Source organism: Gorilla gorilla, chromosome 6, assembly GCF_029281585.2.
Source record: "Gorilla gorilla gorilla isolate KB3781 chromosome 6, NHGRI_mGorGor1-v2.1_pri, whole genome shotgun sequence".
NCBI lineage: Eukaryota > Metazoa > Chordata > Mammalia > Primates > Hominidae > Gorilla > Gorilla gorilla.
Genome location: NC_073230.2, coordinates 149001322 through 149028843, shown reverse-complemented (window position 1 = coordinate 149028843; position 27522 = coordinate 149001322). Strand labels below are relative to the sequence as shown.

Below are 27522 nucleotides of genomic sequence, written 5' to 3'. Positions count from 1 at the left end.
AAAGGCATGATAGAATACGAAGCTATAGCCACAAATGTTTTCTTGTGTTCTGGAACATGCAAGAAATGGACTCAAGATCTAGATGATCTCTGGGATGACTTGACAGATGATCAACAGTTCTGAAACAGCCACACGGGGCTGAGGGGCCAGCTGAGCAGAGCGAGGTGCTTCTGAGGACTCCAAGACATAGTGTTATACCTCAGTGGTTGTAATGTGAGTACAGAGAGCCAACTTGTTTATGCCAACTAGTCTGCAAAAATCTTAATATCAAAAAGAGGACCACGGTCACAAAGACTAGGTACCACTGTTACAAACATTGTTTCTAATTCTCACACAACCAGGCACAGATGAGGACAGCCACCGTGCAACTTGTCCCCTTCCCACCTGGAGACGTGAAAGACCTGGCACTGTCCCCTCATTATATTATAATCAACTGAGACTCAAGAATTCTGTCACTTGTATAACCCCAAATTCTATACTTGAGGCCATTGTCAATTTATGTCTATTGCTATCTGGCTGTACAAAGATTTGAACCAAATAGGGCTTATATTTTGGTGGTTTGAAATAGTAAAGGTGTCCCTTTTACTAAAAATAGAGTATAAAAAAATTAAAATATAAAAAAAATACCAAAAATGAAAACAGTAGTGGTCTTACTATTCTACATGTCAGTTTTCATTCATTCCCTCTGCTGGTAGAAGGTGGCCATAGAGATGACATCATCTTCGCTCTCTATGTGGGAGAGTGTGACTGGCCTGAGAGAATGGCCTCCGGGTGAGGTTGTGAGATGTGTCCACAGCTCGAGGGGTCAGCTCAGGGGCATGTGGTGGCTAAAAACAAATTTGGGCTCTATCTGCCTAGTCAGCTTCAGCCATTGGAAAGGGGCCTCTTCTAATTATGGCAGTCCTGCCTGACAGAGTTCCAGCATTTTATCCACTGGGGAGGAGGAGGAAGCCAGGCGCTTGGAACTGTGCTTCTATCAGCCCCAAAGCTGACAGTGAGGGCCCCTCCTGAGCGGGGAAGGGAATCCGGGGGTTTGTTAACTCTTATCTTTGGAGGAAACTCTCCAACAGATCTCAGCAGAGTTTCTGGCCAGAAGCAGTGTTCAAGAAGGACAAGCATGTTCCTGATATCGCACTTGACATGCTTGGCTGCGAGAATAAATTTTCCTGAGGGGGCCTAAGAGGGAGCTTGTTCCTTGTACCTGAAGCTCCAAGTGGCTCTGTGGGACGCTGGTGGGACTCCGTGGTTTCCTGTGGCTGCCAACGGTCACGTGAACTGGGCACCAAACAGACCTTAGGGATTAGCTAGTCTAATGTATTTTACACAGGAGGAAATTGAGAATCAGGAGGTTAAAGGATTGTCTGAAGGTCACACAACTAATAAGAGGTAGCAAATCTGGAATCTGATTTCATTTCTTTAAACTAAAATCAAAGACATTTCACCATACTACTGAGCTATGGCTTAGAAGAGGGAAAATGGGAAGAAGAAAGGGAATGTCATAAGAAGGAGACTGGGGCAGAGAAAGACAGGGAGGATCAGGACTTAGTGACTTGATTTCCATGGAATGTTCTGGAATATATCCATTGAGAGATAAGAATTGATTTTATGGTTTATTTCTCTATTCTCATGCCTAAATTGTAGATATTAATCTCCTGGTTTACACACTTATTTCTACTTCTGCCACCACAAAAGTTAGGGAAATATGGCATAAATATCAGAGCAAGCTTTTACTAATTTCTTTTTGTTAAAAAAATATATAAAGATAGCTTCCTGCTGAACCAAGAGTCTAGTAAGACACAAAAATATGAAATCATTTTCAACGAGGTCTTGAAATTTTAGAAAAATCTCTGCAAGGCAGAGAGAAGTACATTTGAGCATCGAGAATCAACACCACTTAACACTATTCCTGTGTTCCCAAGGCATCACAAGACACTCGGTACTTTTAAAGATGTTAGAATTAAAACTTAGCTACCATGTTGGAAACGAAGCTCAGTGTGTTGTACTGATTAAATGTAATGCCATGGATCTGGCTTTTCTAGGACTTAGCCATGTCCAGACATTAGAAAAGCAGGTGAAATGGGAGACCTGCAGGGGACAGGCATCCCATTGCGACTGTCACCTGGGAATTCCAATGGGGCAGCCCATCCTGCAACAGGAAGCTTCCAGTTCAGATTGGAGGGTTTCCTATGCACAGCAAAGACCTTTCGCCATACCACTGGGCTATGGCTTAGAAGAGGGGGAAATTAAAAGAAGAAAGTGGGTGTTATAAGAAGAAGATTGTGGCAGAGAAGGAGAGGGAGGTCACATAAAACAAAGAGGCCTCAAAATAGAGACGGGGGCAGGCAAATGAGGTTGCACACCTGTGTTTCTGGTTTCACTGCCCTCTGTAGTCTGTTTGTGCTTTCAGGAAGAACTTCTCCCTTGCTCAGAGCTGTAGACCTGTAATGTGAGTTGACCTTTCTCAAGAAATGCACAGCTAAAAAAAGTTGGCAAAGTTTGACTGAAGCCATGAGAGCTTCCCTAGGTCATGCATGGCAACCACTCTCACAACTAAAATCTTGATGCACATGTTTGAACATCTGAGTGTCTTCATTTACTCAATGTTTGATTTAAGAGAAAGAGAACCAGGAACTCCAGGTGAACAGTTTTCAAAAGCTGTCAGCGGTTACAGGTGTAGGAATGAGTTCAAGGGGGGCGGTTTTATGGCAAATCTGCCAAGGCCCCCTCTCTCCTCAATGGATGCCAGCAGGCGGGTCCCTGTGGCCCCCGCACAAGGGGGTCTGACTCACCTGTAGCCCTGAATTGAGCTTTCCTTGCCAATTAGCTCTGCAATGAGCCAACATACCCTTTTCTTCCTTCAATAGGAGGCTGCTGCAGATACAGAGGACAGGAAGGTTTCCAGTGACTAATTTGCCTATAACTTTAGTCATCTTCACCAATGCCAAGGAGTTTGTGGTTTCACAGTGACTCATCCTGCAATGTTCACAGCTGTGTGGAGAGTGAGTGAAGCAGCCCCTGAAAGGCTGAACCTGGGGCAGCCAGGGTGCTGGGTGTTGATGGTTCGGGATAAAACCACCCACCACGTCCATCACATGGCTTTGGACGTGACTCTTGTGTGTCAGTGGTGTGGCTCGACCTGTGCCTGGAGAGGTGACCTCTGTGTTGCTCATGAGGACCTGAGAGATGGCACTCCATACTGCCACTCCAGACCAGAACCCACATCTCCAAAGCAGTAGGCTTAGTGTTTTGACACATCCCTGACATGCCTATCTGACCAGACCAAGCTAACATGGGCCAAAGACTGGCCTACCTCTTATCACCCTTCCCACAGCTCCCTAATTCTAGGCCTTGATAGGAGGCCAAGAACAAGAAGTTCTGCCTCTGGTTGTGACCATTTCTGCTGAGTCATGTGGACTCAGCTCCATTTTCCACAGATATTTAAAAAAGAGCTGCCCTATGGTTTCATTAGGTACCGTACCTGACAGCAAAGAAGAGCTCATTGAAAATATCTAAATAGAAACATCCAAGTCCTGATGTACCAGGACGACTGAGCTTCTATAAGTGCCAAGAAGATTGATTTGGGTTTAATGATAAGCTGTGGTTGCACCATCATGGAGCAGTTTCAGGAAGCACTGAGGACATTGATAGAGACCTACAAGGTCCACGTGGAAAATGAGCAAGATAAAGCAGAGACATTGCACAGACTCCAGAGGCCCAAAAATGGTGAATGGGAAAGCATGACGTTAAGAACTGCTGCTCTGGATCCAACCCACAGTCTGCTCCAGCCAGTGTTCTGGAGTTTGGAAAAGAATATTTCACAGGATGATATTTGAATTCACACATTTGTTCAATGTTGATGTATGTCGGGGAGCTCCCTGTTGCATCACCCCCACCTCCAGTGAATACGCTCTATGGATCCCTCATGGGATGCTTACAGCTCATGTCAAATTTCAGAGCTAAATCCAGCTTCCCAAATCAGGGCCCTTCTCCACCAGGCTGTCCAGGGACAAAACTCACGTAACTCAAGCCTGAATTTGTGAGCAGACATGGGCTCTCCCTGTTGGAGAATGAGAGCATGCATTATTTAAATTCCTTTTCACTTAATTTATCAAACTAATATGCCGAGGTATTTTCTGTATCACAAGGGACCATTTGGTAGCAGCTTGCATGGAGTAAGCGTTTAATGTTTACCGAGTGAATGTATAATAAAGCTGAATCGCTGAACGCTTAAGTAAACATAGCCTATTAGAGGGAAGGCAACGTGGTGTCAGTAAGGAGAAATCACGTCTCACTAATCTCCTTGAGTTCTTTGAGCAGATAAACAAGCATATGGATAAGAGGGAACCACAGAACCCAATTTAATTTGACTTTCAAAAACCTGTGAGAAAATCCCACTTTAAAGACTGTTTTTTAAAAAATTGAGTCACTAAGGGTTGTTTTACCATCGATACGGAATTGGCTTAAAGACCATAAACAAAGCTACACATAAGTGGATGCATTCCCAGATGGAAAACTATAAACACTGGGGTTTCCTGGAGATCTTATCTGTGATGGGTCTTTTTACGTGTTTGTGAATGACCGAGACGAAGAAGACTATATTGCAACTCCAGGTTGAAGTAATACCTCATTCTTCTGGGAGGAATGTCAAGTTGATAGAAATTCCATTCAGTTGGAACAAGAATATATTGGATGCTGAAGAGTCAATATGTGTTTATGTCATGGGGTTTAAAAAAAAATACAAGATACAGTTCTTGGCCTTAAAGAGCTAATAATCAAGCTAGAGTGAAAGCCATATCCTCCTTTACTATAAATAGTGGAAGGCACAAGGGGATCAACTGTGACAATGAGTGACACACATGGTGAGCGCTGCCAGAGTTCAGGGAAGGGGAAAAGTGCATGTGGATGGAGGCAGGGAAGGCTTCCTGGAGGAGGCAGTATCTGAGGAGTGTCTTGAAGAACAGCAACAGTTTGGACGGGTGTGGAAGAGGTGGAGGGTTTTCTTGTGAGAAGCAGTAATGTGTCACCTGCCAAGTACTGTGTAGAGAGAGAGGTTATATGCATGATCCCATCTGGCTTTACGACAGCCTAGTAAGGTGGATCATATCCCCCAACTCCAGGCCTTGAGAGGAGGCCAAGAATAAGAAGTTCTGCCACTGGTTGTGGCCATTTCTGCTGAGTCATGTTGATTCAGCTCCACTTTCCACGGATATTTTTAAAAAGAGCTGCCCCAGCTCTTTTTTAAGTTAAGAAATGTGGCCAGGTACAGTGGCTCAGGGCTATAATCCCAACAATTTGGGAGGCCAAGGTGAGAGGATCACCTGAGGCCAGGAGCTCGAGACTAACCTTGGCGACATAGTAAGACCCCATCTCTGCCAAATATTTTTTTTAAAAATTAGCCAGGCATGGTGGCACACACATGCAGTCCCGGCTACCTAGGAGGCTGAGGTGGGAGGATCACTTGGGCCCAGGAGTTTGAGGCTGCAGTGAGCTCTGATCACACCACTGAACTCCAGCCTGGGTGACAGAGCAAGACCGTGTCTCCAAAAAAAAAAAAAAAAAAAAAAGAAATGTGCTCAAGCTCACGTCATAATCAATATGAGCCCCACTGTTACACTGCCTTCAATTCTGAGGCAGTGTCAGCGTGAGCAAGGCAGAGGTCAGGTCTCTCCAGAGCAGGTGAGGGTGAGCAGAGAGAGGCTGGAGTGACGATTTGTATTGGGGAGCAGTGAGAGACAGGGTGGAGCACACACAATGGATCTAAGACACAAAGGCCCTTAAATATCGTCTAGGGAACTTGAACTTAGTCCTGAAGGCTTAATCCTGTGCTGAGTGGAAGAGGACGAAAATTGGAACTCTACTCTGGAGTTTGGAGCACTGGACCTAGTCTGGGTGGAGGGGTGGGTGAGGGGATGGTGAAAGAAATTAGGAACAGCAGACAAATGGCTTGGAGGAGAAATTGATCAAAGCTGAGGGCAATATTATTGTGTCCTCCTTGCTTGGACATGTGCATTGAGTATGTCTGCCCCTAGCAGGCCAAATCATTGACCTCTTCTAGGTCAGCTCTCAGGGTCACATGTCCTGGTGTCATGGGAGGAAATATGGAGACACCAGTTGGCAAGTGCCGTCTCATGGCTTAGGGGCTCAGACAGTCTCAAGTGCTATGACAGGTTCCTGGGAGTGCCTTTACTGCTTGCCAGGATGTGGCTTGGTGGTCCGTGCACTTTGACTTACTGGCTTCTCCAACTTCTTTAATCAGCACTCCTTGCTGAGGCTGATGGAGCAACAAGCTACAGCTGCATTTAATCATCAGAATCAGTTTCTTGACAGACGGCTTCCAGGGGACTTTGAGCGAGGAGATAGCAATGCAGTGTTTGGGAAAGAGAATCTAGAGGCAGCAGAGAAGCAGTTAAACTTCTGCAATTCCTTCGGCCATCCTGAAGGGATGGAGGTAGCAGGCCAGCCGCCTCCCTCCAGGCCACATCCCTCTAGAGGCCACGTGATGTCTGGAGTTGGGCATGATGCTCTGGGGCTGGAAGAAGATGAGCAAATTTTGGGTGAGTGGCCAATTACTCCACTCAACCTTGACATCCTGAAATGTCACTGAGGCAGCTGTCACAGCTTTGGCAGTAAAAAGAGCTCTAGACTTAAGTTGAGAGATGGCACATGAATCCCTGCTCTTCCTCGTGTTAAGTCATGTTACCAGGGTTGATCATTTAGCCTCTCTGAACCTTAGTTTCTTTGTCTATAAAATAGAGATGATAATTGTACTCATCTCATAAGCTCTTGCGATGACAAGGACACACTCTGGATGGCTCACCTAGTTCGGAACACAGGTAAGGGGACTTTCTCTAATTTCTTTAAGACTCAGCCCCAAGCACCTCACACCCAATAAGCTTTCCTCTGTCCGCATCCTGGTGGCCTGGGCTCCCCACCTCAGGAGCACTCACCACACTGCATTGTGCTGGTCCCTTTCCTTGTCTGCCTCCCTCACTAAACCGAGAGTTCCTCGAGGGACACTGTCTCTTTACGGTCAGCACCTACACAGTGCCTGACATATGGCAGGTATGAAAAAGTTTGCCAAATAATTAACAAAAGACTGAATACCTACTTCCCTAAAAGAATGAAAAGTGAGGTCTAAGTGGAACCCCCCAAAAATGGTTGGCAAGGTGATTCTCTGAGTTCTCACAAACATGTTTATTAATTCACTTTAGACTTTTTCCAAGAATCAACGTAAAGATTACTGGTCTTCTCTGCTAGAATGCCTATCTCCCTATTTTTGGAAAATGGATAGCACTGATATCTGCCATTTTTTCATTCTTTATTTCTTTTATTTATTTATTTATTTAATTTTTTTTGAGACAGGGTCTCTGTCGCCCAGGCTGGAGTGCAGTGGCGCAATCTCAGCTCACTGGAGCCTCCCACTCCCAACCTCCCAGATTCAAGCGTTCAAGCAATTCTCATGTCTCAGCCTCCCAAGTAGCTGGGACTACAGATGTGTGCCACCACACCCGGCTAATTTTTGTAATTTTGTAGGGACAGAGTTTCGCCAAGTTGGCCAGGCTGGTCTCGAACTCCTGAACTCAAGCAATCCACCCTCCTCGGCCTCCCAAAGTGTGGGGACTACAGGTATGAGCCACTGTGCCTGGCCTGATCTCTGCCATTTTCTGTTACCTCTCCCATCCTTTGGGATTTCTCATCAAAGATAAATAGTAGGACATTTACTTTCCAAAAACAAAGGGATATGTACATGCATGTAGGCTGGAGACTTGACCTAATATAAAGGAGCCCTCTTAAAGTTTCCTTCTCTTACTAAGGGACAAATTTCTCTCCTAATTTTGCTTGACTTCCCTTTCCAGCCTTAATACTCTTATACTTTCTGGGAAAGATGTAAGTGCAAGAATCTCAAAATTTTGCTTTCCAAGTGATATTTATTAGCCTAGCTCATTCTCCGTCAGTCACTTGGCCTGTGCCCTCTGGATTCCCCCGGCTTTGAACCCAGCTTTAGAAAACCCTCTTGGTTTTAGCATTTTTAATAGCCTCAGCTTCCCTTGAGCTTTAGCTTTCTTGAAGCATTTCTTAAATGTAAATGCTACTCTTTTGTTGCAGTCCCACAGATCTCTTTTGAAAAACCGAGTTCACTGAGGAGCTTAGTTTTGAGTGGAACTGACATAAACCTGATCAGAGCCCTGATTGCATCCCCATTGGATCTGACATGCAGTGTCTCCATCTGAGAACGATTCCCCATCCATCTATATGCAGAAAGAAAACTACGTACCATTCTGTTGGTAAAGTTACTGAAGTTCTCCACCAACACCTGCTTGATCATGTCTGGCTCAGAAATAACAATAAACATCCGACGACCAAGATAGTACCTGGGAGGAATAAAAAATGCGTTAAAATGTGTTGCATTACCCATTTCTCCTTTCCAAAAAAGAATTCACAGTGGCTTAGAATGAGGGATAAAAGATAACTAGGAAGTAAAGGTATGGAGACGATGAGGAGATGTATGTTCCAATCATAAGCAACCATATAGCTGTGATGATCTAACATCAAATTTCTTTCCATCAGCACTCATGGAATGCCACCTTACACCGGTCCCTGGAGACTCTGGGTTGAATAAGATACACTCCCTGCCCAAGGAGCTTATTACAGCATAATAGGAAAGACAGAGCTATACATGTAAATGCAATAAAAAAGGGTTCATAAGATCCAGTAGTAAGACAAAGAAGGAAAATGGCAGAGGTCGGTGTTATCCATATTTCCCCAACACAGAAAGATAGAAATTCTAGCGAGAGAAGACCAATAACCTTTATACCAATTCTCAGAAAAAGTCTAAAGTGAATTAATAAACAGATGCTTGTGAGGAAAGATTAAACCTGCTTGGGAAGAACTGAATATCTGGTCGCCACACCTATATATAAAGGAGCTCAACAGGTACTTTTTAAAATTTTATTTTTATTTTTGTGATGGAGTCTTGCTCTTTTGTCCAGGCTGTACTGCAGTGGTGCTATCTCAGCTCACTGCAACCTCCCCCTCCCGGGTTCAAGCGATTCTCCTGCCTCAGCCTCCTGAGTAGCTGGGATTACAGGTGCCCATCACCATGCCCAGCTAAGTTTTGTATTTTTAGTAGACACAGGCTTTCACCTTGTTGGCTGGGCTGGTCTTGAACTCCTGACCTCAAGTGATCCGTCCACCTCGGCCTCCCAAAGTGCTGGGATTACAGGCATGAACCTCTGTGCCCAGCCCTCAACAGATACTTAATGACATTAATGAAAATATGGATGAAAGGCTCAGTCAGTCAGCTGGTGGCGTGAACTCAACTGGAGACAGTGCGTAAACACATGTCATATTATACTTACAAAAGTACTGAGGGCACGAAAGCAAATCAAGACCCAGTCACAGTTTCCAAGGGTCTGACCATCTGACAGGAGAGACAATTAGGCAATTAACATACAGCGTGATGTTCTGGCAGGCATGAGTGACCCTGGAGGCACACCCAACTCAATGCTTGGAGAAAAGAGACTGAAGGCTTCCCAGAGGTGGTGCTTCCCAAGCTGAGTTCTGGAAGATGAGCAAGAGTTAGTCCAGGAAGAAGGGGTGACAAAGGAGGTGAGGGTGTGCTGGCTGGAGGAATCAGCTAGAGCAGTTGAGCCAGGGACAAGCCTGCTTGGGGGAACCGTGAGTGCCGGACTACCAACGGTGCAAAGCAAGCCAGAGTGATGACAAGCGGCCCACTGTGTAATGACATGTTTTCAGTGTATGAAATTATACTTTCAGGGATGTAATTTGATCGCTGGTGTATCCAGCTCAGAGCAGTAAGGAACAGATTTTAAAGGGGAAAGTCACACTGAAAAGCAGCCAATTTTACTCTAGCACTTATTTACCAAGAACTTTTCATAAACCCAGATGACATTAATTGTTTTAAATTCTTCTCCTTCTCATTAACTATGGAAAACAATACAAATATTTGTCTGGCACCTATTAGGCACTTGGAAAACATTTACCTGAGTCATCGTATTTTCCAAAATTGTCAGGAAAATCTTTGAGAAACAGGAATTCAACAGATGTGGTACAAAGAAAGAAAAGAATACTAACTACTTTTTGTGTTTGTTTGTTTTTTTTTACTGATTCTAACCAAGAAAACAAAAAACAACTCAATAAGGCCATAAACCAATTCTTTTATAAAATGTATGGTGAGGGTCATGGAGTCTTTTGAGAACCTAATGAAAGCTGTGGGCACTTACAGCATTCTGCATACAATTTGAGAAGTCCTTGGATCTCTCAACCCCCTTCCAGAGCAGTGTTTCTCAAATATACAATGTGCTTAAAAGTCACCTTGGCTTGAAGAAATAACAGCTGAAAATTTCTGAATTTTGCAAAAGACATAAACCTACATATTCAAGAAGCTGAGTGAATCTCAACTCAGATGAACCCAAGGAAATCCATGCCAAGATACCTCGTAGTTAAACTTCTGAAAACTAAAAAAGAAAGAAAAACATCTTGAAAACAGTCAGAGAGAAATAATGTATTATCTATAGGGAACACCAGTTCAAAGGACAGCAGGTTTTTTATCAGGAACCATGGAAGCCAGAAGGAAGTGGCACATTTTTCAAGTGCTGAAAGGAAATAACTGTCAATCACAAGTCATCTATTTGGTGAAAGTATCCTTCAGGAGAAAAGTGGAAATAATGGCATTCTCTGATGAAGGAAAACTAAGAGATTTTGTCACTCACATATTTACCCTTAAAGAATGGCTGAAGGATGTTCTCCAAACAGAAAGGAAAGGGAGATGATAACAGAAGAAAGTTTGGAACTTCAGAAAGGAAAGGACAATGAAATGGATAAAAATAATAGACTATCCTTCTCAGGAGTCTCTTAAATCATTCTTGATGGTTGAAGCAAAAATTTCACCACCATATGATGTGGTACTCAATGTACTTAGAAGATATACTTAAGACAATTATATTTTAAAAGTAAGGAGGCTAAAAGGACCAAAATGGAAGTAAGATTTCTACATATCACTCAAAATGGTAAGGCATTCATACTCATAGATTGTGATAAATTATATATGTGTATTTACACAAGAACTAAGAAAAACTATTTTAAAATTATAATAAGCCAAAATGGAATTTTGAAAAATGTTCAAGTTATCCACAAAAAGGTAAGAAAAATGAAACAAGGAGCAGAAGGAATAAAAGAGAACAAATACACTACTATAATGGTGAATATAATGTAATGACTAGATAACAATATATCAAAATGTGTGGCTGCAGCTAAAACAATGTGGAGAGAGAAACTGATAGCACTAAATGCTACTTTAGAAAAGAGGAAAGATCTTAAATGAATAGTCTATGCTCCCACCTCAAGAAACTAGAAAAAGAAGAACAAAGAAACTTATCAAGCACAGGAAAGGAAATAATTAAAAAAATAAGTGCAGAACTCTATGAACCTGAAAACAAAAACCACAGAAAAACTGATGAACGAAAAACTGGTTCTTTGAAAAATATCAATAAAATGGATAAACCTCGAACAAGACTAACAAAGATAAAAGAGAGAAGACATAAAACACCAACATCAGGAATGAAATGGGATATCACTACAAACACTGCAAGCTATTAAAAGGATAAGGGTCTACTACAAACAACTTTAGACTAATATATTTAAAAACTAGAAAGAAATTGACCAATTCGATGAAAATTACAAACTACTAAAGCTCAATCAAGATGAAGTGGGCAATCTGAATAATCTTACAACCACAAAACTATTAATAATTTTAATTAAATTTCAAAATTTAATTATTCATATTTTTTATTTGAATTCATAATTTAAAATTTCCTGAAAAACACATCTCCAGGCCAGGATACCTTGGAGTCTCTTAAATCATACTTGATGGTTGAAGCAAAAATTACACCACCCTATGATGTGGTACTCAATGTACTTAGAGAGTACAATTCTGTAATGTAGAATTCTCAATGAAGAATTCTACCAAATATTAAAAGAAGAATTAACACTAATTTTACAATATCTTCCAGAAGATAAAAGAGGAGGTAACACTTCACAACTCAATTTATGAGGACAGGTTTACTCTGATACCAAAACCAGCCAAAGATACTACAAGAAAAGTATAGACCAGTATCTCTCATGACCTTAAACACAAAAATCTTCAACAAATCAAATCTAGCACTATATAAAAAGACTTATATATCAAAACCAAGTGGTATTTATTCTAGGTGTCCAAGGCTGATTCAATATTTTCAAAGCAATCAATATAATTCACCATATTAACTGCCTGAAAAATAAAAAATTATGTGATTATATCAGTTGACATGAGAAAGCATTTGACAAAATCCAGCACTTGCTCATGATAAACACTCTCAGGAATAGAGAGGAGTTCCTCAACTTGATAAAGGGCATCTACAAAAACCTTACAGCTAATGTCATACTTAACGTGAAAGACTGAATGCTTTTCCTTAAGATGGGGAACAAGGCAAGGATGTCCTCTTTCACTACTCTTACTTGACATAGTATTGGAAGTTCTAGCCAGTGCAATAAGGCAAGAAAATAAATGAAAAGCATATAGACTGAAAAGGAATAAATAAAATTGTCCCTGTTTTGAGATGACATGATATCTACAGAGAAAATACTAAAAAATTTAAAAACAATCTTAGAACTAATAAGTGAGTTCAGCAAGGTTGCAGGATTCCAGATCAACATACAAGAAAAGTCAATAGCATTTCTATATGCTAACAATGAACATGTGTAAACCAAATGAAAGCACATTGCCATTTACAATGTTGATGAAAGAAATAAAAGAAGAACTAAGTAAGTGGAGAATCATATCATGTTCATGGATTGGAAGATTCCACAATGTAAAAATATCAATTCTCCCAAAACTGGTGTATCAGTTTAATGCAATTCCAATCAAAGTCTCAGCAAGAATATTTGTAGGTGTAGACAAACTTATTCCAAAACTTACATGGAAAGGCAAAGAACTTAAAATAACTAAATCAATTTTGAAAAAAGAATAAAGTGGGAGGAATCAGTCTACTAGATCCCAAGACTTGGCTATAGTCGTCAAGACTGTGTGGTACTGGCAGAAAGACAAACACATAGATCAATGGGACAAAATAGAGAACCCAGAAGTAGACCCACATATATATGCTCAACTGATAATTTTGACAAAGATACAAAGGCAATTCAATGCAGGAAGGGTAGGTTTTTCAACAAAAGATGCTAGAGTAGGCCAGGCGTAGTGGATTGCGCCTGTAATTCCAGCACTTTGGGAGGCTGAGGCAGGTGGATGACTTGAGGTCAGGAGTTTGAGACCATCCTGGCCAACATGGTAAACCCCATCTGTACTAAAAATACAAATAACTATCTGGGCATGGTGGCACATGCCTGTAGTCCCAGCTACTCAGGAGGCTGAGGCAGAAGAATTGCTTGAACCTGGAAGGTGGAGGTTGCAGTGATCCAAGATCAAGCCACTGCACTACAGACTGGGAGACAGAGTGAGAAAAAAAAAAAAAAGATGCTAGAGCAATTGACATCCATAGGCAAAATATGAACCTCATACCTTATGCAAAAAATGAACTCAAAATGGACTACAGAATTAAATGTAGAATGTGAAACTATAAAACTTTTAGAAAAGTAAAAAAAAAAAAATCTTTGAAAATTAGAGCTTGGCAAAAAGTTCTTAGACTTGACCCTAAAACATAATCCATGAAGGACAAAAATCAAAAAGTTGAACTTGATCAAAATTAAAAATTTTTGCCCTTTCAAAGACACTGTTAAGAAGATGAAAAGACATGCTACAGGCTAGGAGACAATATTTGCAAACTACCTACCTGACTAAGGACTTGCATCTGGATTCACAGCAGAATTCTACCAGACATTCAAAGAAGAATTGGTACCAATACTTTTCACACTATTCCACAAGATAGAGAAAGAAGGAACCCTCCCTAACTCATTCTATGAAGCCGGCATCACCCTAAAACCAAAACCAGGAAAGGATGCAACCGAAAAAGAAAACTACAGACCAATATCCTTGATGAACATAGATGCTAAAATCCTTAACAAAATACTAGCTAACCAAATCCAACAACATATCAAAAAGATAATCCACGAACATCAAGTGGGTTTCATAACAGGGATGCAGGGATGGTTTAACATACGCAAGTCAATAAATGTGATACACCACATAAACAGAATTAAAAACAAAAATCACACGATAATCTCAATAGATGCAGAAAAAGTATTCAACAAAATCTAGCATCCCCTTATGATTAAAACTCTCAGCAAAATCGGCATACAAGGGACATACCTTAATGTAATAAAGGCCATCTATAACAAACACACAGCCAACATAATACTGAATGGGGAAAAGCTGAAAGCATTCCCTCTCGGAACTGGAACAAGACAAGGATGCCCACTCCCACCACTCCTCTTCAACATAGTACTGGAAGTCGTAGCCAGAACAATCAGACAAGAGAAAGAAAGAAAGAGAGAGAGAGAGAGAGAGTGAGAAAAGAAAGAAAGAAAGAAAGAAAAGAAAGAAGGGAGGGAGGGAGGGAGGGAAGGAAGGAAGGAAGGAAGGAAGGAAGGAAGGAAGGAAGGAAGAAAGAAAGAAAGAAAGGAGAGCATCCGTATCGCTAAAGAGGAAGTCAAACTGTCACTGCTGACAATACAATCGTTTACCTTGAAAACCCTAAGGACTCCTCCAGAAAGCTCCTGGAACTGTAAAAAAAATTCAGCAAAGTTTCCAGATACAAGATTAATGTACACCAATCAGTAGCTCTTCTATACACCAACAATGACCAAGCAGAGAATCAAATCAAGAACTCAACCCCTTTTACAATAGCTGCAAAAAAATAAAAATACTTAGGAATATACCTAACCAAGGAGTCGAAAGAACTCTACATGGAAAACTACAAAACGTTGCTGAAAGAAATCATAGATGAAACAAACAAATGGAAACACATCTCATGCTCATGGATGGGTCGAATCAATATTGTGAAAATGATCATACTGCCAAAAGCAATCTACAAATTCAATGCAATCCCCATCAAAATACCACCATCATTCTTCACAGAATTAGAAAAAAGAATTCTAAAATGTATATGGAACCAAAAAAGAGCCGCACAGCCAAAGCAAGACTAAGCAAAAACAACAAATCTTGAGGTATCTCACTACCTGATTTCAAACTATACTATAAGGCCATAGCTACCAAAACAGCATGATACTGGTATAAAAACAGGCATATAGACCAATGGAAGAGAATAGAGAACCCAGAAATAAACTCAAATACTTACAACCAACTGATCTTCGACAAAGCAAACAAAAACGTGAAGTAGGGAAAGGACACCCTTTCAATAAATGATGCTGGGATAATTGGCTAGCCACATGTAGGAGAATGAAACTGGATCTTCATCTCTCATACAAAAATTAACTCAAGATGGATTGAAGACTTAAACCTAAGACCTGAAACTATAAAAATTCTAGAAGATAATATTGGAAAAACCTTTCTAGACATTGGCTTAGACAAAGATTTCGTGACCAAGAACCCAAAAGCAAATGCAACAAAAACAAAGATAAATAGCTGGGACCTAATTAAACTAAAGAGCTTTTGTACGGTAAAAGGAACAGTCAACAGAGTCAACAGACAACCCACAGAGTAGGAGAAAATCTTCACAATCTATATATCTGACAAAGGACTAATATCCAGAATCTACAATGAACTCAAACAAATCAGTAAGAAAAAAAAAAATCCCATCAAAAAGTGGGCTAAGGACCTGAATAGCCAATTCTCAAAAGAAGATACACAAATGGCCAATAAACAAATGAAAAAGTGCTCAACATCACTGATGTCAGGGAAATGCAAATCAAAACTGCAATGTGATACCACCTTACTCCTGCAAAAATGGCCATAATCAAAAAATAATAATAATAAAAAAACAGTAGATGTTGGCGTGGATGCGGTGATCAGGGAGCACTTCTACCCTGCTGGTGGGACTGTAAACTAGTACAGCCAGTATGGAAAACAGTGTGGAGTTTCCTTAAAGAACTAAAAGTAGAACTACCATTTGATCCAGCAATCCCACTACTGGGTATCTACCCAGAGGAAAAGAAGTCATTATTCAAAAAAGATACTTGCATGGCATGTTCATAGCAGCACAACTCAAAATTGCAAAATCATGGAACCAACCCAAATGTCCATCAGTCAATGAGTGGATAAAGAAACTGTGGTATATATGTATGGTGGAATACTATGCAGCCATAAAAAGGAATGACATAACAGCATTTGCAGTGACTTGGATGAGATTGGAGAGTATTATTCTGAGTGAAGTAACTCAGGAATGGGAAACCAAACATCGTATGTTCTCACTGATATGTGGGAACTAAGCTATGAGGACACAAAGGCATAAGAATGATACAATGGACTTTGGGGACTTGGGGGTTGGGGAGAGTGGGAGGAGGGTGAGGGATAAAAGACACAAATGTGGTGCAGTGTATACTGCTCAGGTGATGGGTGCACCAAAATCTCAGAAATCACCACTAAAGAGCTTACTCATGTAACCAAATACTACCTGTACCCCCAATAACTTATGGAAAAATAAAATAGAAAATGGGCAAAAGACATGAACAGACATTTCACTACAGAGGATATACAGATGCCAAGTAAACACATGAAAAGATGTTTAACATTATTAGCCATTGGTGAAGTTCAAATTAAAACCACAATGAGATATCATTTCACATATATCAGAAAGGCTAAAATTTTAAAAGAATAGTGATAACATCAAAGGCTGGCGAACATGTGGAGAAAGTGGATCATTTATAAGTTGCTGATGTGAAGGTAAAACTGTAAAGCCACTTTGGCGATTTCTTATAAAACTAACCATGTACTTATGCTATGACCCAGCAATTGCACTCTTGAACATCTGTCCCAGAGACGTGAAAACTTACATTCACAGAACACATGTACATGAATGTTTACAGCAGCTTTGTTTGTAATAGGCAAAAACTGAAAACAATTCAAATGTTCTTCATTGGGTAGATGGGTAAACAAACTGTAGTACATCTATACAACGGAATACTATGCAGCAATTTAAAAAAGAACAAGCTATTGTTACATGCACAAATTTGGATGAATCTCAAGGGAATTTTGTGACTGAAAAAACAAATATCATTAGATTACATGCTGTATGATTCTGTTTACATAACATTCTTGAAATAAAATTATAGAGATGGCGAACACATTAGTGGTTGCCAGGGCTTAGGGATGGGGGTGGTGATGGGTGCATGTGGCTATATAGGGGTAGTTCTAGAGAGCTTATGGTCATAGGATAGTCTTTATCTTGGCTGTGGTGGGGGTTACACAAATCTACAAAGGTGATAAAACTGCATAGAACTACACACACACACACACACACAAGTGCATATAAATCTGGAAAAAATATGATAAGCACTGTGGGTCATACCAGGGTCATTCTCCTGGTTTTGATAACGTACTATAGTCACGCAAGAGGTTACCATTGGGGGAAGCTGGGTAATGGGAACATAGGACTTCCCTGTACATATTTTTTTCAACTTCCTGTCCATCTATAATTATTTCAAAATTAAAAATTTTTTAAAAGTCACTGGGGAGCTTAATAAACTCTAAATTCACAGCCAAGCTCCTTACCAAGACTAATCTAGCAGGCCTGGGTAGGGCCCAGGAATCTGCATTTTAACCAGCTCTCAGATTCTGATGGAAGAGGACTCTTTCCATACTCTGAGAAATGCTGTCCTAGGGCCATGGTTTCCAGCCTGGAGGACTTGTCAAAACCAACTGCGGAGCATTCAGAAATAATAATGCCTGGCCCTACCCAGACCTACCAGACCAGAGTCTCTGGGGTGGGACCAAGGCACCTCCTATTTTAACAAGCTCCCAGAGGATCCTGATGTGATTGACTGTAACCAGATTGTGGACCCAATCTGATTGGGTAAAAACCTGCTCTATATTTAACCAAAGTTCACACCCATTCTCATTTCCCTAAATTCTTAGATCTAAAAGGAAAGCAATTACACTGTAGGGTACACACATCTTTTGGTGATACATTTGTATTGATTTAGTTATTATCAAAATAATCTTACACATAATCTAGATTTTTTAAAGAAACAAAATAATACTTCTACTTTCAAATGAAAGTTGTCCTTCCAAATAGTCACCTTGGGAGTCTTCCTGCTTCTTTTTTTTTTTTTTTGGTAGTAATATTGCTAATGCTAAAAACAATTTTGCAACAATTCCTTTAGAATTGCTTCAGAGCTGGTTTATGAATCTCGTGAGAAAACTGGTCCCATTTTACATGTAAATTGTGTAATCTTGTGAATTTATATTTACAAAAATGCTCATCTGTAGTTTGAGGAGCTCCTGAAAAGACCTTGAATAGAGAAAAAATGTAAGGGAAGTGTGTCTTAGGCACACATAGTTTCCTTTTGGGTGTCTGGGATGGCTCGCCTGCTTTTGTCTGCCCACTACGTCTTGGGGAACCACCCCCGCATTCCATGCAGTTCTGAAGGAGCTCTCAGTGATAGAACCCTGCCCCTCTGGTGATGGGGGTGGGCTCACCACCCAGGCATGGCCAATCCTAGTATCTCATCTCCTTGGCAACAGTGACTGGTCCAAGGGGTGGACACATGACCCACTCCAGGCCGGTATGGATCCTTCATTGGGATTTCTACATGGATGCTGGGGTGAAAAGCTCTGACTTTCTCCTGGAGCTGCTAAACTGAGAATATATTAATCTAGGGCTGATGGCAGCCATTTTTGTACCACATGGAGAGAGCCTGTCTGCAGAAGGAGCTAATAGAGACCAGCAGAGATTTCAGATAGACAGACTGCCTACAAAGCACAAGATAGAGTCCAAACTTTCCTCCTGCAGCTCTTCATTCCATCCTCCTAGCTTACATTAGTTAGTTTGTGCTAAAGTTAGTTTGTGTTGGGTTTCCCATAATTTGAAATCAGGAAGTCCTAACTAGTATGGTGCCCCTTTTTCTTCTCAACCTTGTGAATTCCCAGTGCCATTCTGCCTCTCAAAGCTTACTTCCCTAGAAGGGCCTGATCTTGGTATTGCACAATGGTGTGAATGTGAGGCAGTGTCTTCCTGCTCCCTGAGATGGCATGGGTCCTGGAGATTAATATGCAACAGAGCTTAGCAGGTGGGATCCGGGTTCATCCAGCCATACCACTCACACAGAAATCCGTTCCAGGCGCAAACTTCTGAAACTCTCTGGGCCATGGCTGAAATATGGGAGTGAAAACTAAGTTATCTCTGTAGTTTACTGGAACTGTAAATCCTATAATTCCTACAAATTTGAAAGGAAATTAAAGTATGGGGTGTTTGAATTTTAGGTCTACTTCCTATAGGGTGCAAAGAAACTTCTCATACTAGTGAAATATTTGCAGAGGTTGTAGATTCTTCTCAAGCATTTGAGATTAACAACAATCGTTAGCATTTATTTTGAGTGTTTACTATTGACCAGGCTTCATTCTAAGTGCATTGCCTGTATTTCCTCATGTAATTCTCATAGAAAATGGATGAGGCCATTATTTTATCCACTTTTCAGAATAAGAAACTGAGACTTAGAGAGGCAAAGTCACTTGCCCAAGACAGGGACTTGACCCCAGCCCAGGTCCTTGGTGGTGAGCATGCTGTCATCTATTCCAGTGACTGCTCTTAGCTCGGTGGCCTGTCTTTGAACCTGCTCCAGTGCTGGGTAGGTGTGCAAGGGAAAGCAGGCAGGCTCCCAGCTGTGCAGACTGTGGCTTTTAAAGGTGGAGATTTAGAGCATATTCTTGCTTAATGGACCAGAAAACCCCCAGCCCAATTAAAGAGGTAAGGCCTTGGTTCACTCTAATCCAAACTTACATATAGACTCCTTTCCAGGCAAGAAATTCTTAACCAGTTATTCATCTATATTTAGCTATGCAATTAAGAATTCACTTATTCAACTCCAAAGCACCTGGTTGAAGAGAAAATGTAGGCAAATCAGTGAAGTATTGTGTAGACAAAAATAACCACTTGTTTGACTTGTTTAATTAGTGGTTTTCTCTCTTTTTTAAAACTGACCAGTCAGTTAAACCAAAATAGTTCACAGCCGCCTTCTGGGAACTTAAGTAGAATAGACTGTTGGGATTAGCCTGGGGGCTGCCTGGCCTTGTTCCAGAAGGCCTGCCCCTGTTAGGGGTGACCGAGCTGTAGACTGTTCCTGGTGGTGGTGGGCAGGGGGTCACCTACAGGCACCGACATGAAAAAATGTCCAAATGACACAGCCAAATGGAAAAGCACATTGTAAAATAGTACGGGGAGCTCTGTTAATAAATAATAGTCGGTCTTTCTATTAACTAGTCCCTTCAGAAAGCATTTATTGAGCACATACTCTGTGTCAGACCCCTGGCTCACAGGGCATAGATCTGGAGCGGGAAATTATGGGGCACTGTCCTTTTCATCTTAACTATTTCTTGAACGTTCAGTGTTTTATAATGAGCGCACGTGACTTCTACAATGAAAAAAAAAGAGGAGAGGGAGAATTTGTCACTGGATTGATCCCCCGAGACTGTCAGAGGCAGAGTGGCGGCTGGCAGTGCCACAGCTGCAGGTGTTAGAGAGTCTTAGGAACCTGGGCTCAAGGCTTTGTCCTGTAATTTAACAGCTGTATCACCTTGAGCAAATCAACCTTCTTGAAACTGTTTCTACGATTAAAGAGACCGTTATGAGGTCAGATGAGAATAGTTTGTCCAAACAGTAAAGTTTAATGAAAATGCTGGTCATGGTCACCTTCCATGGGCCACACCCTGCTGCTGCCACTTTGTCAGGGACGAGGAAGCTGAGCGAGGAAGTGCCCCAAGGGGGCATCAGGAGGCCCATGACAGGAGCCCAACACCCCCCACATCAGCAGAAGGAACAGAAAGGCATGCACAGGCCGGGCGTAGTGGCTCACGCCTGTAATCCCAGCACTTTAGGAGGTCGAGGCAGGTGGATCACCTGAGGTCAGGATTTTGAGACCAGCCTGGCCAACATGGCGAAACCCCATCTCTACTAAAAGTACAAAAATTGCGCCATTGCTTTCCAGCCTGGGTGACAAGAGCAAGACTCTGTCTCAAAAAAAAAAAAAAAAAAAAAAAAAAAAAAAAAAAAAAAAGCCATGCACGTTGGGAAACTTCTGATTTTCAGGTAGAACTGATGAGGGCTTTCAGCTCCTCTGACAACTGCTAAATGCCAAGCATCTGAGAACTTCTTGTCTCCGTGACAGTTTTATTTCCCAGCAGGCTGAGGATGCTAACAGGGTAGCTGCTGTCCTACCCTCAAGTCTGACCTTTGCCATGGAATGTCCATGTGGAAGCGGCAGGAGGCTCAGTGAGGAAAGGGGTAGACGCTACTGCAGATCACAGTTGTGAGTGTCTGAGATGCTCAACTTCCAGAAAGTTCAGAGAAAGTTAAGGAGAAGTCCAGTGCTGGGAGTACCTGGGCATTTGACTCACAGGCGCTCCCCTGGGGCTGGATGGTCCACAGGGTGCCATGGAGAAAGCAGGGTCCCCAGAGTCCTGGGGCTCTGTCCCTGCTTGGCTCATGGAGTGTCTTTCCCTTTTGGGTCAGCTCTCCCATCTGTCATTAGAGCAAGAGGCTTGAGTCAGCTGAATGACAGAGCAGACTCAGCTACCAGGCAGAGTTTTCTTGAGGAGCCAGTGACACAGTCATAGGCCATGGAGTCTGGAGTTGCTTTCCCAGGGCTCCTGTCTGTCACCCTGAGCAGGGTCAGGCATCATCTGCCCATGTTACCCTCAGAGTACTCATGCCTGGGGTCCACCCTGAATTCACAGAGCCCTGCAGAGATCAATGGACTGAACCAGCGCTTTCTCAGCCCCTCCCCTTTCAGGAGTTTGTAGGGCCTGTTCAGCAACTTTCTTTTGCCCTTTTCAGGCTGGTACATTCCCTGGTCCTCTTCCTGGCCAGACTTTGGACCTCCCACTCAGAGGTTTCTGTCTCCATCATTCTGACCTGCTGCTTGTCCACATGTGGGCCCCAACTCCACTTATCCACCTAGGACTTGGTAAAGTGCAAATCTGAGTATGCTGCTTCTTTACTGAACACCCTTCAATGGTTTGCCAAGATCAAGTCCTTGGGGAGTCTTTAGCATGTGGCACATGACGTCCTTCACACCCTGCTCCCTGCCTTGTTCTTTGGCCTTGTGCCTCCCTATTCCCCCCGCCTGCCTGCCCCCAGTCCCCCTCCCCACCCCACCGCCAAGAGCCAATCCTGATCATACTGACTGAAACCCTCCATGATCTCTCACTCCCATGCCTTTGCACATGCTGTTCCCCCTGCCTTGCCTGGAACAGTTCCTCTTTTCTTGCCTGGTTGACTCCTAGTGGTTCTCTAGTAATTGTAATTTTTTTCCTGACTGTCTTTCTGCTTGTTTGTAAGTGGTGGAAACACATCTTGTCTTCTTATCTTTGATGTCTAGTGTTCATTATGGTGTTAAGCATGCAGTGGGAATTCCATGATGTCAACGCAGTGTGCTGTATTCCAGCTCCAACGTCTAATGCCAACTGGCTTCAGGCCCTGTCTCTCTCGCCTGGACCACTGAGGAGCTCCCAGTGAAGCTCTCTGTCTCCAAACCAACCCTCCCGCCAAGGCCAATCACCTTTGTAAAACAGAAGCTGACTGTGTCGTTCTATTCCCTATAAATCTCTAGTGGTTCTCCATCATTTGAAGCAAGTTTAAGCTTCTTCACTTGTAACCAAGCAGGGGCCCTTCAGGAGCTCCTGACTTCTCTCCTCACCCCATTCCTCTTTTACCTGTGTTTCCAAACGTTCTCAGTTCACGGTGCCCTTAGTGACTCAGTAATATCTTCGTAGTGCTCCCCAGGCCAAAAAAAGAACCCCACAGTCTCATTCCTAAGTAGATAAGTTCAAACAACTTTATAAGTATACATGTTCTAGCAAGTTAGTGGACATTTGAAGAAATAATACACATAAACTGAAAGCAGTTCCTACAGTGCCTGACAGATGTTGCTGTATTTGTCACGAATGTTCAAAATACCATAGCCCAGGAAGCCCCTGTGAGTTCACTGTGGCACCCTGGGGTGTCTCAGCACACAGTTTGGGAACCACAGCCTTTCACTCTTGCTGTGAAAAAGTTATTTATGGTTCCATAGATGTGCAGTATTCCCCCTGCTCTGCCTCTTTGCACGTATTTACCCTCTAAAGTGCCGGCTGCCCTCTTGTTAGTTTGGAAAACTTCAGACAGTCGGGTCATCTGTCCCCTCTTTGTGAAGGCTTCATGGACCCTTCGCTCCTTGTAGTTTCTGTGGCACCTGGTCCTTTCCTCTACTGACCTGCATCACCCTCTGTTTATTGAAAAGCTCCTGATTGCTCTGCAAGTTCACTCAAGACAAAGCCCATTTTATCTGTCCGTGCATCCCTGAGAAGCTAGCAGAGCGCCTCACCCTTAAGAGCAAGTGGAAGGATGGTTTTAAGCTGCCTTTCCAGGACTGGGAAATCATTTTATCCTCTTGGCTTCCCTATTACTCCTCCTGGCAGAAGGAGGTTTCAACTCTGAAGCCAGACTTGAAACCTCAGAATACTTTTTTCTCTTTATCCACATTTATCTTGCTTCCAAAATTCACCCAGCCCCTGGTCATTTTCTAAAACTTGGGGCCTGCTCTATTTCACTCCTACCACCCTGGAGAGGTGCCCCCTGCAGAGGTGCCCTGTTGGCTCCATCAGCCATGGGCCTGCCTTTGTGGCTGGCCCCAGCCAGTCTCAGATCTAGCAGGGCAAAGAGTCCTCTGTGGGGAAGCTGAGCATACAGAACCCTCAGATCACCTCCCACTTCAACCTGGTGATTCTGCCAAAAACTTCATTTGAACTAGAGTTCCCATGATGTGATGACATCAAGACATGTCGTCCAGATCCCCCTTCTGGGAAGGACTTGCTGTCCAGCAGCCGAGACTGTGGTCAGCAGGGAGCCTCCAGCTGTTAGCTCCTTCAGGGCCAGCCTCAGCTGCTGAGATCCATGTCACTGGGGCCACCCCCTTCCTGGTAAAGCCCACATCCAGTGGCCGGGCTGAGTAGGAACACAGAGAGGTGGCATTTTGTCCTACTGGGGGATGACTGACAGCTTTCTCCTCCTTCCTTTCACTGATCCCTAGTAAACATCTTGCCCCTCAAACCCCATCTCTAGAAACTGACCTGCAAGACATGGCTTTAAGCAGCTTACAGGCCCTTAGCAAGGGTAACAAAAGGATAACAAACATGTCTTCGCCCGGCAACGAAGGCTTTCCAGTGTGTGATGATGACCGGCCAATCCATCTGTGTCCCTCTCTCCAGCCACAACTTCCATTCCCCCAACCATTCCCACCTCAAGGGCTTTTCTCTGACTGTTTTTACTGAGTGGAACATTCTTTCCCCTCACCTCCCCCTTATTCATTCTTCAAGACCTACTTCCTCCTAGAAGCCTTCTCTGCCTTCACTGGTCCATGATTCTACCCAGAATCCTGTTTCCTGTTCTTTCTGGGTTTCCTGTTCTTCTGGGTTTCTTTCTGGGTGTCCTGTCCTTCTCTTGTAGAAGTCAGCCACTATACTACCTGGCATTCTTGAGCAACTTGGCCCATGTCTGGGTTTTTCTCCTAAATTAGATGTCACCTTTCTTTGGGAAAAGAGACATGAATGATACATTTTCTGGAGGGGATGGGTAGTCTCTCCCACTGCCATGAGCTCCATGCTGTACACGTAGCAAAGACTGAAATGTCTGTTGAGTGGACAACATCTGGAGCAGGGCCAGCAGTGAGCACTTCAAGACATGGGGAAACCATCCCCTCTGACTTTGTGCCATTGGAAGACATGGACATAGACCCCAAAGAGTGTGGGAAAGGGCAAAAGGAAGAAGGGGGACACGCCTCCCAGAAAGAATGGAGAACTGATGGTAGAAAGAGCATTGCATTTTGAGTTACAGCATGGTGAATTTGGACCAATCCCTTGAATACCTGGGTCACTGTCTCTATATCTGCTAGATTTCCCAAGTATCAGGGGAAAAAACGCAGGTCTCACTTCCCTTCTTTAGGGATCTTCTCGCCTACTGCTGGGAATATGCTTGGTTGGTCCCTGGGTTGGTTTCTAAGTGGTGAGAGCAGGGGGTTAATGAGGGCTCCAGTCACACGAGCCAGCCTGAGGGAGGCCAGAGAACCAGCTCCACCAGGAGAGTCCACAAGCAGGAAGAGAGACCCCACTGTGATTCTCCATGCCCTGCCCTTCTCCCACACCATCTTCTGCACACTTTCCTAACCACCCCAACCCAGCCACACCCATGGAAAACATGCAAAATGCTTGCTCTGCAAAGGACTGGGTCTGCAGCAATGGTGTGGTGCGTGGATGGTGGCACAGTAGTCCCAGGAGGCCTCCTGCTGCTAAGGAAAGCCCCCAGGCTTGGCAGCCTGGAGAGGCAGGGTCAAGCTGTGCTCTACTTCTCAAGAATGGTGCTGGGGCAGCTATTCTCCATGCTTTCTGGAAGCAGGCAGGAAGATAGCCTCTCCCCTGGCCCTCAGCTTCTTCATCTATAAGATGAAGTGGTCCTTCTCATCCTGGTGAGTTATGACTCTGTCAAGCTACAATAAAGCTTTCTCCAAAACAGAGCTATGGCTAAAGGAGAGAATTGGGCAGCAAGGGGGAAAAATATCTGAAAGAAACCTGTAATGATAAACCTCCCTACTCTATTGAATATACCTGCCCATCTAATTTATTCAGTTAATAAAACTTAGTCCCCAGAGGGGGACAAGCAGAGGTAAGCTACAAACCAATCTGCCCGTGTGAGCATGGGTATATATGTATATCTCATAACAATAAAAAAAGAGTAATTAAGAGATGTATTGAAGTGTGCAGAAATCCTGAAGGACACTGAAGATTACAATTCAAGTTACTGTCCTTGGTGCAAATGTAATTCAATGGGGAACAGATAAATAAAAATAAAGAAAAAACAAATTCAGAACAGATGTTAGGCGAGCAATTTTTTTCACAGTAAGCATCATAAACATGAAGAACAGCCTATAAGGCAAAGTTGTTGATGCAAACAGCATCAAGCTACTAAATAAATAGTTCGATGGCCCTGCAGGGACAAAAGAACATTAAAATAGTCATTTGGCTGTCCCTGAATATTTTTGCCCACACGTTATGCCCAGGCATGTATATTCGGGGGTATTGAAGGGAGCTGTGTGTGTGTGTGTGTGTGTGTGTCTATTCCATAGAATATGTGCAGGACATATATTTGTGAGAGTACACGGCAAAATCATCTCTCCCCAAATGATGTGTGGGCTTAGAACAGGAATACACGGGCTGGGAAAAAGCTAATGTCATTCCTGAAAAGACAATGAGGCCAGGGGAGGAAGCCCAGTGCCATGGGAAGAATGTGCTGTCCAGGACTAGGTATAAAAAGCCCAGATATGCAACTCTGAAAGAAGAGAAAATTTAATGGCAAAAGAATTTCAGACACAGTGGGAGAGAAATCAGAGGCAGGGAAAAAATAATAAAGCACTGATCATAATACTTTAGAGATGGAGGGAAGCTTCAAGATGATCATTCTAGCCCAACCCCCTCATTTCATAGCTAGGAAAATGAGGCCCAAAGAGGGGAGAGGACTGGATGATGTGTGCTGTCTCCCCTTACCCAGGCGGAGGATTCCCTGGAGACATGAGGGTGAGAGGACCCATGTGCTGGACTCAAGAAGCTCACCCCGAGCTGGTGAGGTATGGGGCTTCTGAATTCGGCAGACTCCCCAAGATGCAGGCTGGCTACAAGAACACCAAGGAGCAGTGGAATCCCAGTTGGAATCCCTGATACTTGGACAGTCTGCCCTGGGAGGGCTCTGAGAGCTCCTTTGAGTCTCATGTCAGACCTGTGAGATAGGTAGGTGCTCAAGTTTTTTTGTTTGTTTGGTTTTGTTGTTGTTGTTGTTTGTTTTGTTTTTGAGACAAGAGTCTCACTCTGTCGCCCAGGCATGATCTCAGCTCACTGCAACCTCCGCCTCCCAGGTTCAAGCTGTTCTCCTGCCTCAGCCTCCTGAGTAGCTGGGATTACAGGTGCACGGCACCATACTAGGCTAATTTTTGTATTTTTTTAGTACAGACGGGGTTTCGCCATGTTGGTCAGGCTGGTCTCGAACTCCTGACCTCATGATCCACCCGCCTCGGCCTCCCAAAGTGCTGGGATTACAGCGGTGAGCCACTGAGCCTGGCCTCAAGTATTTTTTAAAGGGAAGAAAATGGTAAATGACTCATTCATTCTAGTCCCATCAGTAGGGATAGCTGAGCTAAGACCAGAACCCAGATCTGGCTCCTAATCCAGTGCTCTTTCTGATACGGCCAGCTGACCCTAAGAATGAGGTTATGGGAGGTATCAGCTCTTCGGGAGTAGGATATGAGGCAGTAGCCCAGTAAGAATCCAATTAATGACTTGGGTGAGTGGAGCCCAGCTAGTGTATCAGGAGAACA

The 27522-nt window shown here is 43.1% G+C and overlaps 1 protein-coding gene across 7 annotated transcripts in view; it reads right to left on the bottom strand.

Moving 5' to 3' along the window:
• Positions 1–27522, bottom strand: part of TBXAS1 (thromboxane A synthase 1) — a 243855-nt gene that overhangs the window by 102447 nt on the left and 113886 nt on the right. For 6 of the 7 annotated variants that reach the window (XM_063708804.1, XM_055393221.2, XM_063708803.1 and 3 more), the window contains one exon: positions 8276–8372. In XM_063708804.1, the coding sequence (XP_063564874.1) occupies positions 8276–8372 (97 nt within the window). Of the gene's footprint in view, positions 1–6144; positions 6530–8275; positions 8373–27522 lie in introns of those variants that run through there. The other variant, XM_031013365.2, reaches the window with a different exon arrangement.